The 12201-nt window shown below is 43.9% G+C and overlaps 1 protein-coding gene across 2 annotated transcripts; it reads left to right on the top strand.

The window, feature by feature from the left end:
- The first annotated feature begins 2571 nt into the window (after window positions 1-2571).
- dnajb5 (DnaJ heat shock protein family (Hsp40) member B5) lies at window positions 2572-12111 on the top strand. 2 transcript variants are annotated; one of them, XM_040019655.1, is made up of 4 exons: window positions 2572-2896; window positions 4103-4366; window positions 5091-5752; window positions 10517-12111. In XM_040019655.1, exons 2-4 carry the CDS (start codon window positions 4156-4158, stop codon window positions 10748-10750), a joined length of 1107 nt encoding a protein of 368 aa, XP_039875589.1. In that variant the 5' UTR covers window positions 2572-2896; window positions 4103-4155; the 3' UTR covers window positions 10751-12111. The 2 variants fall into 2 exon arrangements, with proteins under 2 accessions (XP_039875589.1, XP_039875590.1); XM_040019656.1 differs by lacking the exon at window positions 2572-2896 and adding an exon at window positions 3252-3454.
- Window positions 12112-12201: the final 90 nt, after the last annotated feature.

Here is a 12201-nt window from a genome sequence, read left to right as displayed (position 1 = left end):
CAGCTGGTATTTATCAATATAACGCAGCAATCTGGGACCAGATGTTGCACATGGAGCCGCTGAAAGCACAAACAGGACCGGTCCAGACAGCAATTAGAGGTACAATGCATTGTTCAGCCTCTACAACAAAACAAAGTTGTCTTTATCTTCACATTCTGCTCATAATGCTCCTGACGGATAGACTTAAACTGCATCTTCCTCATCAAAGAAGGCAGTTATGACAGAACCTATTGTGGACTGATTTTCATGGACAGCCACATCCTCCTGTTCTCTTCATATGCACAAAGTAACAGTACATGCCCACCACTAAAAAAAAATTTTTGAAAAAAGTACTCTTCCCCTATAAATAGAGCCTTTAAAAAGCAGGGGGTGTTGAAAATGAGCTTTTGTGTGCATGCATACATCCAGCATTTGACACCACCACTTCTGTCTCAGAGAAAAACCTCTCTTCGGGCAACTGTGGTCTCTATGGTTACTGGAAGGGTGGAAGTGAGAGAGGAGGTGTAGAGGACGGGAGAAAAGAAGGGGAGGTGGGAGATGCTTGCAGACACTCACCGTCTCCTCTTGGCTCTCAAAAACGGCCTTGGCGCGTTCTGTGAAGCCGTCGGTGTGTTTGTCTCTCACCGTCTAATTCGACCTTCTGTTCTCCCGTCTCTCAGCTCAGGTGGTGAAGTGCTGTGGAGTGGTCGGTACTAATGTGAGAGAGTTTGCTCTGGAAACATTAGCCTCATAAAATTTCTCCTCCCAAACCCATTCACCGTGTCCTCCATCCCATCCGACCCGCATACACATGCACGTGCTCGGCGGGACCCGTTGCTGATATTCTTAGCAGACACATCACTGTCTGGCAGATCCCTGTGTCACCATGGAAACCCAGCATCACCCCGTTTCGGTGCACACTCAGCATCAAAGGAGCACGTGGATGAGCTCCCAGGCAGTCATCAATGGCTATTAGTTTGCAAACAAACACACACATGGTGCACGGCAGCAGAAATGTGACTCTGTTCTCTGAAAGCTCACCAGTTATGCAAGACCTCCTGCCTGTAATGAATAAGAATAGTCGATTGTGTAACCAGTTCAGTGATTTGATAAAGACAGATGCGGATCTTCACCTAACCGGATGTTGCATTGCAGTCAGCTTCAACATGTTTCAGTGGCAGTCACATTCCCAAGCACGAATAGCACTCCACCACTAACCAGTTGTTCTTGTGGGACAGCTGCAATGGCTCAAAGTCCCTCCCCACTGCCAAAACACACACACACCTATCGAGACGCACAGGAATGTCTCCCCAGTGCCCTGCACAGCTATACGCCAGTTCTCTTCGTGCTTGCTTTATTTTGAATGTTAAGCGTGTGTCAGACAGACTCCTCCATTGAGACGCCCACTTTTCTCGCACCTCCTCGCCAGTCCAGTGGGGAGTGATGACTCAAACCTAAATGAGCCTTTATTTCTCTCTCATTATCTCTCCCCGTCTCAATTCGACAAGAAGCGTTTCACCCTGCTGGGTGTACCTTCATGTGCACTTAACGCTAAAAGTCATCAATAATGACTCAGACCTCCACATTACATGCAATTTTCTTCTACTTTTTTTTTTTTTAAAGCTAGGTAGGCTGCTCCTTGATCTGATCTGCACAAAGGAATATTTCTCCTTTGAGATGTGATGTGTGGAATGAAATCTCCCTGCAGTGAAAGATGGAAAAAAAATCTCCAAATAAGGCAAATTTTATTGAACACGATCTATTTAATGTATCTCTGGGGATTTTAAGCACGTGGCCACCACTCTTCTCTACTGTTACCCACACTTTGTCTTTAGGTCCTACATCTGGTATCTGAGTTCATATTAATGTGAAGATTAATAGATTTCACATATTACAAGATGTGAAATCTTGTAATATCAGGTTCACTTGTACACAAGGACAGTCTAGGGGTCACTCTGAGCTTTAAGACCATTTGTCAACAGGTTTGGGTAAGTTTAACTATTTGTTTGGGAATCCTCACTAGTAAAGCACGTAACCTGATGAAGGCCTAAATGTGGATGCTTATTGCTTACTGATTTGTTCAAATTAAGACTTATTATACTTATTATATATACTTATATACTTATTATAATAAGACATTATTTAGAAGCTGTGTATGTGTTGAATCTCTACCAAACATCAACCTTGATGGAGCCATTTTCACTCTCCAACAATCTCCAAGCAGCTCTGGGTCAAGGTTTGGGGTCAGATGGATTATTTTGGAAATGGCTAAACTTGGATTTATAATAATAGGTGAAAGGCTTAAAGGTTGGGAGGAAAAAAGGTAATCTGTGTTGGGGGTGAGGTTAAGTGTAAAAGTGAAAACATTAAAAATAAGATTTGGGTTGAGGATGTAATGGGTTTTTGAGGGATGAGAAAGCGTGAGAGTTGAGGTTTGGTGTTGAGAAAGTAGGATGTGACTGTGAATAGATGTTAACTTTTCACAAAGATAGAAGATGAAAATGCGTGTGTGTGAAAGAGGGGAGTCATCACATGACTCAGCAGTCAGTGTTTATACCGATTAAATCCAGGCACGACTGCAGGATCACACGCATTAACACACACCGCTTTCTTTTTTCCTTTAAAAAGAAAAAAAAAATTAAAGCAAGGTATCAGGACGACGCCTCTCCAAATATGTCCACCCAAGCCCCAGACCTGCCAGCTTCGACTGCCCATAAATCAAAAAGTTAAACCAAGGCCACTAATTTAACTTAATCCTAAATAGAAATCAGCCTGTGCTGTTTGTGTGTATGTGAGCAGACCCTGAACAAAGAGTGCTGCTGGCTGACAGAGGGTTGGGTCTGCTCTCCCGGCTGCAATTTTCAGACACAGGACCAGAATCGGAAACAAGGCAGCAGCAGCAGGAGGAGCAGGCTCGGTAAGGAAATGTTTTGACGCTTTTTAAGGAAAAGCTTTCTATATTTGCGCAAATTTCAAAGTCGGGTGGACCAGAAAAGAACACGACTGCGGACGAGAAGCGGGGTTAGGTTTATCAACCATCACCAGAGTGAAAGGAGTTATTAAAAACCGAACACAGCCCCGTATCAAAGAAGTTACAATCACTTAGTAACTTTTTCATAGATTCCTTGCGCACCCATGCTTTAATCCATTTTTAGAGAACGGTACCCTGCTTTTAAAAAATATATATTATTATTATTATTATTATTATTATTACCCACGGTGGATGTGGACTCGAAGGTTCATGGACATTTGTCCGAGATTTTTCAGAGAAACGTCAGGGGGATCTCGGTGTTTGGTCACCGGTTATTTCAGAGCCAGTGATCCTCCCGGCGTCCTGACGTCAATTTATAAGGACCCAGCAGCATCAGAGCAGCAGGCAGGCAGACAGCAGGGGCTGAAGGGAAGAAAGACAGAGAGAGAGAGGGAGAAGCCGGGCCATGCTGTTCTGATTCTTCATTAATTGCAAAGCTTCCTGGTAGGATTTTTCTTGTATTTCTTCTCACTGTCCATTTATTCGTTTTTTATTTTTTAGGCTTTTCCTTTCTGTCGGAATGTGAGTCAGATTAAACCCGCCGTTGGTTTTTACAGTGGCACAAATAAAGCTGAAATTGTCACGCTAAAGGATTTTTTTTCCGTGGGAGTGGGCTTTACTGTAATAGCGAACGGTTTCTGTAGCAGCAGATAGTCAGGGTGTTTTAGTGTTACAGATGAAACCAGGCTTTCCCCCTGCCTTGTGCGCTCCCGCTGTGTCCACCGCAGTGCTTCGGCGAAGCGCTTCTGCCTGTCCATTTGGGTTTTTATGCCCGGATGGTTAAACAAAACTGGGATGGAGGCAGATAATCATCACCATTATTATTAAAGTATTATCTATACCCTGCCTAACAGGCTGAGCTGGTCGCCAGAAGCCCTGTGATGAATTAGATGAAGGGGGATTCCTCGGCACTCTTGATTTTTCAGCAGTGAAAGCAGCACCTTCTATTTCCAGCTACAGCATCATTAAATAGTGTTCACAGTAAAACCCTAATGGATGCAGTCCACTCTGCACCTTTGCCAACTCAAATATAACCTCTCCTTCAGCGTAGTATCCATCTTAAGACTCTAAAGTAGTCTTGTATCTCACCAGTGACTGACAACAGCCTGAGCTGAAGAGGGGGTCCCATTCCTGAGAGTGCCACCATGGGGAAGGACTACTACAAGACCTTGGGCATCCCCAAGGGCTCCAACGAGGAGGAAATCAAGAAGGCCTACCGGCGCATGGCACTTCGCTTTCACCCAGACAAGAACAAGGATCCTAGCGCAGAGGAGAAGTTCAAGGAGATCGCAGAAGCCTATGAGGTGCTGAGTGACCCCAAGAAGAGGGTGGTCTATGATCAGCTGGGAGAGGAAGGTAAGGAGAGGGCGTTCTGGGTCATTTGAGTGCAAGGGGTCAGAGAGTGCAGGCTTTGTTAGTGAAGCCTTATTAAGCCGGGGTTATGATGGATTAAGTTGTTATTGAAATAGCTCAGGAACCATCTCATATCGCAGCTTGGTGGGTTTCAGTCACTGAAGTAATAATGCCGTCTCTTCCATGTTTTCATGTTTATGTGCTGGCACATGTTTAATTTTCTGTTGTTGTCTTCGGTGTCAACAACACTTACCAGCTCTAATACCTTATAGTCTACCTCAGCTGCCCGTGGAGTGTGTATGTAACTCTGTGTGCGTGTCTGTGTGGTGTGCTAGATGACAGACAGATGGCATAAGACTATTACGTGGTTCAGATATGAATAGCACCGACTGCTGTAGTTTTCATTTGTGGGTGTTCTGTGCATGTGTCTCTGCTGAAAACGTGTGCGTGTAAGTGTGTGTTTTTGTGCGAGTGTGTTGGATGGAGTGACCTGAGTTTCTCCAACAGCAGTGCTTTTGGAAGACCGGTGATGCTGTGGGATTTTTCCCACCTACGCGGGCACCACTCTTCTCTCTACTGTTACCCACACTTTGTGTTTAGGTCCTACGTCTGGTATCTGAATTCATATTATTGTGTGTATTTTAGCTGGTGGGTGTTTGAGTGTGTGCATGTGAGGTCTCACGTTCTTGTTCTCTTTCTCTCACTCTCTTTTTTTTAAATCTCTCAGGCTTAAAAACAGGAGGCAGCAGCTCTTCGGGTCCTCCCGGAAGTTCATCGTACCACTACACTTTTCATGGAGATCCCCATGCCACCTTTGCCTCCTTCTTCGGTGGCTCCAACCCCTTTGATATGTTTTTCGGCTCCAACCGCAGTCACAGTCGCTCCAACGGCTTTTCCTTCCACAACGACCACAGCAATGACACGGAGCAGGACGCGGAAATGGACGAGGATGATCCCTTTACCCATTTTGGGAGGCAGTTTGGCTTTCCGGGGGGGATGAACAATGGCTTCCCAGGGGAAGGCCGCAGGAGGAGAGGCGTACCATCAGAGCGCCTCGGGACCAACCGAAAGCAGCAGGATCCTCCGGTCGTCCACGAGCTGAAGGTCTCGCTGGAAGAGATCTTCCACGGCTGCACCAAGCGCATGAAGATCACGCGCCGCAGGTTGAACCCAGACGGACGGAGCATGAGGACGGAGGACAAGATCCTCAACATTGTCATCAAGAAAGGCTGGAAGGAGGGGACCAAGATTACTTTCCCAAAGGAAGGGGACGAGACCCCTGAGAACATTCCCGCCGACATAGCGTTTGTGCTTAAAGACAAAGGGCACGCCCACTTCAAAAGAGACGGTTCCAACATAATCTATAACTGCAAGATCAGCCTAAAAGAGGTGCGCCCGTCTCCTTTGATTTAACCTCCCTCTCTCTTCTGTCTTGTCTTCTGATTTTCCCTCTGTCACCAGTTGAACTCTCTTTGTTGCTGTTCTACATGTAGTTGTAGATAATGCTGCCAAGCTTCTGATGTTGAATCTCAGTGGAGCAGTCCCAGGTTAATTTTTAATGAAGATGTGCAAAGTTTGAACTAAAAATACAAATTATTCATGTCATTCACCCCAGAGAGGTGTGTCTGTAATTTAACAGTGCTGGGTGGGTGGTCATATCAAACATACCAAGGTGGGAGAGTGTGTGCATCAGAGTCTCTGCCACTGCGCTGTGATAGAGGAAGCCAGAATGTGGTGTATTTGTGCGACTGGCACAAAGCCATTATCCTCACTTGTTCTGCACACTGTATGAAAACATATGCATCAATACATAAATAGACACACAAGCACAAAGCTGCACACAAGCAAGTGTGTGTGCACACACTCTCCATCTTCAAGCGTATTTGCCAACACACTCCATTAAAGACGGATTGCAGTGTGACATTGGTGATGATCCAGGCTGTTATTACTGTGACTGGCAGGACATTTAATTAGAGGGCAGAGAGTCCAGCACCAGCTCTGCTCTGGCTCTATATTAGACAAACTTTAATGTTTCTAATAGCGCTGCCACTCACTGGCCTGCTCTCGACGTGATCTGCTTAATGGCAGGTGTTCTCAAATAGCTGGAGATGTCAGGGGAGATGTTGTTTTTACTCAACTCGGGCCCATTTTTTTTTTTTTTTTTTTTTTTTTTTTTAGCAGGTTTCCTCTAAAAGCAGCACTGACTCTCGCACCGTGCAGTTAATGCGCTGGAAAATAAGTGCGTCTGCACACGGAAAGACAATGAAGCCTAAGTTGACGAGAGCACATTAGAGTTTGTTGAGTCACATTAAGCAGGGGATGGTACTTGATCAAACCAGCACAGTGATTAGGTTTGCACTGCAGAACTCCCACAGCTAAAACCCTCTGCTCCCACAGCAGCCAGATAAGAGACTTAATTTCTGACGCAGCTAAAGTTGAGATGAGGAAGCGAAGGGGAACTGTGGCTGGGATGTGTGTGTCGGGGGGGTATCTAGGGAATATTAGGGAAGTGGGTCAGATGATTCAGTATCCAAAGCAAATAAGAGCTCATATTCCACTGCTCTCCTGAAGATGTGATGCTAAATACTGCAGTAAAATCACAGCACCAGATGCATGCCGCATGCTAGAAAACCTACCACGCATAATGTGGCAAATGTTATCCAGTTCTTCAGTAGAGAATATAGCTTCACTAATGAGATGATTGATTATATTAGCAAAAATCTCTGCAAGTGCTCATTACAAAGTAAAAACCAAAAGGGGTGAGACTGAGGCATGCTGATATTTGCAATCGCCTTTCTGAAGCAGGTATCTCTGTTTAGTCATATTTTGGCTGCTGTATGAGTCTCCAGATATTTGGCTGTTCAGTTTTGCTTTCTGCCTGAAGCATGCCCTGATCAGCGGCTCAGTTTAGTGTCTCCAAGTTTGTTTGGCTATGCTATAAACTCCTGGGAGACATTAGCAGAGGTAGCATTCAGCCCCGCTGTCTTTTCACAGTTACAGTCAGAAGCAATTTGAGAGTTTACCTCAAATATGACTCACTGGCTTCCCTGAAACCAGTCTATATTAGGATCTATAGGTAGGCTCTATGGCAATAATGAAGCCTCTGAGTTGTCTAGCTCCTGTCATTGCTGTAAAATCCACATCCAGGACAACTGTAGCTGCTGGGCTCTAAAGGCAACGTGGACAGCTTTTTTGCAGCTCTCTGGCAAATAACTGCTGAATCTATGGGAGTAAAACAGCATTTGCATTTTGCAGCATCTGTTGTGTGTAGCATTAGCAACCAGTATTTCAGGACAGGCTCTGTGACAGGCGGCCCACACTTGTAAGGACACTTCGGACTATGAGCACGCCTTAAGCTGGCTCTGACAGCTAAATGTAACAAAACTGTTGGGTTTTAACAGTGAAAGTTAACATTAGCATATGGCCCTCAGTAATACAAGTCTAGAAAATGTTCTTTCAAATATAGCAAAAAGTGACTGTGTGTCTGTGTCAGTTTCTAAAGCCTTGTTGTCTGTGCTGAGGCTTATGCAATCAGTGGGCCCTCGGATCAGCTGGCAATGTGTGTTGAGCGTCATGGCAACCTGTCTGTGTGCGAGACGTGTGTTAGTCAATGGAGCTGTCCATAACTGAAGGATGAGCCACTGCTCTCCACTGCAGTCAAAGAAATCACCCTCTAATGTATGTGATGGGTTAAAGGATGATGATGATGTCATGGCTGGAAAACTTGGTCCTGTGAAGCAGCTGCTCTCCAGGCCACATTTACACCCCAGTTTCTTTTCAAAGAAACAGACACAGCCTGAAAATCTTCCAATTAGTACAATAGTGTCTAAGCGCATGGATTGGATCTTGGAGCTATTGCTCTGGGCAAAAATCACAATTACCTCAGAAGGGGATTGAATTTATACATCTCTAGCTATTGAGTATCTTAATCCTTCAGGGATTTGATCTTTTATGATACCCAGGTGATATAAGTGATCTCCCTTTTTATATCTAGCACCACTATAGTTACCTGTACTAGATGCACACTCACTGCTTTATTAGGTAGGTATGTAGTACTGGATTGGACACGCTTTTGGTTTGCTATAAGTCTGCTGGAAACAGAGGTGCTGGAGATTTTAGTCCATATTGACATGACAGCATCAGACAGATACTGCAGATTTGTCAGCTGCACATCCATGATGTGAAATCCAGTTCCACAACATCCCAGAGCCACTATGTTGGATTGAGAAAGCCATTTGAGTACAGTGTTTAAGAATCCTGTATTAGATTATTTGAGCTTTGTGACATGGTGTGTTATCCTGCTGGAAGCAGCCATCAGTAGATGGGCACACTGTGGTCATAAAGGGATGGCTGTGGTTTAAGTGATGCTCAGTGGGTACAAGCCCAAAGTGTGCCAAGAAAATATCTCCCACACCAGCAGCGTGAACCGTTAATAAAAGGAAGGATGAATCCATGCTTTCATGTTGTTCATGCCAAATTTGGACCCTACCATGTGAATATCGTGCCATAAATAGAGATTTATCAGACTGAATGTTTTTCCATCCTTCTATTGTTCAATTTTGGTGAGCCTTTGTAAATTGTAGCTTTAGTTTTTTGTTCTTAGCTGACATGAGTGTGGTGTTTCTGCTGCTGTAGCCCATCTGCTTCAAGGTACGACACGTTGTGCATTCAGAGATGCTCTCTTGCATACCTTATTTGTAATGCGTGGTTATTTGAGTTGTTTTTTCCTTCTTATTAGATCAAAGCACTTCTCTGCTGATCTCTGGCTTCGACAAGGCATTTTCACCCAGAAAACTGACACTCACTGGATATTTTCTCTTTTTTGGAACACGGCCTGTAAACACTAGGGATGGTTGTGTTGAAAAATCCCAGTAGATCAGCAGTTTCTGAAATATTCAGACCAGCCTGTCTGACAGCAACAACCACGTGTCACGTTCAGAGTCATTTAAATCACATTTCTTCCTCATTCTGATGCTCTGTTTGAACTGCAAATGCATTGAGTTGCTGCCATATCTAATAAAGTGGCTGGTGAGTGTATTTCATCAGCCTTAGCTGTAAATGCATTTAAAAGTAGCACAGTAACAATAGCAACATGCTGTTAAAATTGGTCTATACCTGATGAACGGTAACATTTTTATCTCCTCGGCTAAAGTTTAATGGAGCCAGTAACAAATGGCATAAGAGAGCCGACCCTTTAACAACTTTAAAATGTTTAATTTTAATTTCTATATCTTTCTTTGTCTTAGAGTAGTTTGAGGAATCTCCAAATTAGGCTTCTGTTTCCCCGTCTTCATTATTTAACCTAACCCTTTAGCTCACAGTGAATTCTACTGCTGGTCATTCTCACTGGTTTTCTCTCTCTTTTCCACACCTTTTTATAGTATTTATTTACTGTTTTATTTGTAGTGATGTATTTTTCAAGTGTTATATTTAAAAAAAAAAAAAAAAAAAAAAAAAAAAAGGGAAGTCCATTCACACTGTTGTGGATTTAAATAGTTCTTTCCATTAAGTGCAAATCTGGTGAATGATGCTCACTGGAAAGCCTGTGAAGTCGTGATAACCGGAAAGTCTCTGTGTTTAGTTTAGCGCTCTCTACACGGACTGGATGCATCAGGCACTGTGATAAGGAGGTGAGGCATGTGAGTGAGTGTGCGTCTGTGCATGTGTGTGTTTGTGTGCATGTGGGGATCTGACAGGCCCTCCAACTATTTACGAGCTCAGCCGATTCCTGCCTCACTTCATTAGTCCCAGCTATGAGACCGTTGCTAAAATTAGTCCCCTGTGCAATGTGGGGCCCTGCAACGCTGACACACTTACACACACTCCCTAACACACTTGCACAGACAAACACAAACACCCTCGCACACAAAGACTAGAAAACTTTCCCACTGCCAAGTCATGTTTTCCTAAATGTTCCTGTTCCAAATACTGCTCTTTCGACCCCCGCAGTGCTGTCAGTACAATTTCTTTTCTTCACATACTTTTACACACACCACACCGAAAGCACAACAAATACTGCCTCCCGATAGCGTACTGGGGGAAGATATGAAGACTGCAGACTTTAACGAAACATTACATCACCGAGATATTCATGGATTTGGCATTTTATTCCTATTAATGATATTAACCCTTTCAATCTCCTCTCTTCTCCAGGCGTTGTGTGGCTGCACAGTTAGCATTCCCACGCTGGAAAACCGCGTTATCTCCCTCCCTTGTCACGACATCATCAAGCCAGGGACGGTGAAACGACTCAGAGGCGAAGGCCTGCCTTTTCCAAAGAACCCCTCACAGCGTGGTGACCTCATCGTGGAGTTTTCGGTCCGTTTTCCCGACAGGATCCCCCCTCAGTCCAGAGAAATTATCAGACAGCACCTCCCCCAGTCCTAGAAAGACACATCTCTAACTCCGCCACCACAAACTCCAGACTAAACCTGAGGAAAAAAACTACACTCCTTCATCTACTCCTTCTTTGTTTGTAGTTACCCTCATGTCCCTGTGAATGAATACAGCTTTGAACATGTGCTGTGATAATTTAGGGACTTCACAAAAGGAAGAATGGCAGTATCAGGATGTAAAGTACTCATATTTATTTTGTCTTTCAGCCCAAACGCGCGCGCACACAGACACACACAGACCCACAAATACACACACAAGCACCCTGAGCAGCGGAGCGGTGCTGAGGATGGGCTCAGCACGATTCTGGTTTTTAAGGGAACCTCTTTTCTTAACTGTTTTATACGGATTTATCAGTGGTTTTATATGCCGTCCGACTCTGATCCTCGTCTTTTTGTGATAGGATAAAGCGTGAAATATTTTATAACGAGAACAGGATTTTGTTTTCCAAACATGTCAAAATAGGATTGCTTAATTTTTACATTAAGTGTACCAGCAGCTTCAGTGGTTTTTAGCATAGCCTTTCCTTTGGCACATGCTGGAGTTCTTCTTCTTTTTTCTCCCCCATGCTTTCAATCTAATAAAGAATTATGCTTGAAAATCTGTGGGCCATTAGTATGATCTGTCTCCCCTAAAATATCCCTAGACGTGCAGTGCCACAGAGCTCTAAAAACTCTTGCATTACTCCAATAATATTAGCATAGTTTAGCTGCGATGGAAAAATCTGGGAATGACAATCACGTAACTGTAACAGCAGTGTAAGTTTAGATATCTGCACATAATATCGGTGCTTTCCCTTCTGAGCTGTGAACTGAATAGCCTGGCTCAATATCTGAGGGACATTTAGGTGCCTTAGCCCGGTGTCATACCACATATGTGAACACACATACAGGTCACACTATAATAAAGACAAATAGCCATGAACACAACACATGATGCCCTATGCTGTGTTAGGCGTTACCACCAGGACCTGGTAATTTTATAAAAAATGAATTAAAAAACGGTAAGCAAGCTATGTAAAGTAATTCACCTTACTGTACTGTATGTAAGAAGGATCATTTATAGGAAGTGATTTGATACAAGACTGATGATTTTTGCCAATTCGTCTTTGTAAAGTGCCATACAAGTAATTGCTGGATTTCCCAGAGGAATGCAAGTGTGACGTTAGACCGATTCCTGTGGGAAAGCCAGCTTTGTTGTGGGATATTCTGCTTTCTCTTGTGGCATTTGAAGGCCATGTCTCGGTGCTACTGTGAGCAATGCCAAAAAGTAGACCGCATTGTTGTCTACTTTTTTGGTTACATGGAGTCCTCAGTTTCCGATGTGATAAATGCCTCTGTTCCCTAACAGCTGTACATCAAACATTACAAACTGTAGTAGTGCAAATAGAAAAACTGTTCTGTCTCAGCTGCAGGGGACGCCCTTGAGCTCTTCCTCGCTGTAAT

This window comes from Simochromis diagramma, unplaced genomic scaffold (assembly GCF_900408965.1).
Source record: "Simochromis diagramma unplaced genomic scaffold, fSimDia1.1 OVJJ01000822.1, whole genome shotgun sequence".
Classification (NCBI taxonomy): Eukaryota; Metazoa; Chordata; class Actinopteri; order Cichliformes; family Cichlidae; genus Simochromis; species Simochromis diagramma.
The sequence above is the reverse complement of the archived record's forward strand: the minus strand, read 5'-3'. Positions and strand labels throughout refer to the sequence as shown.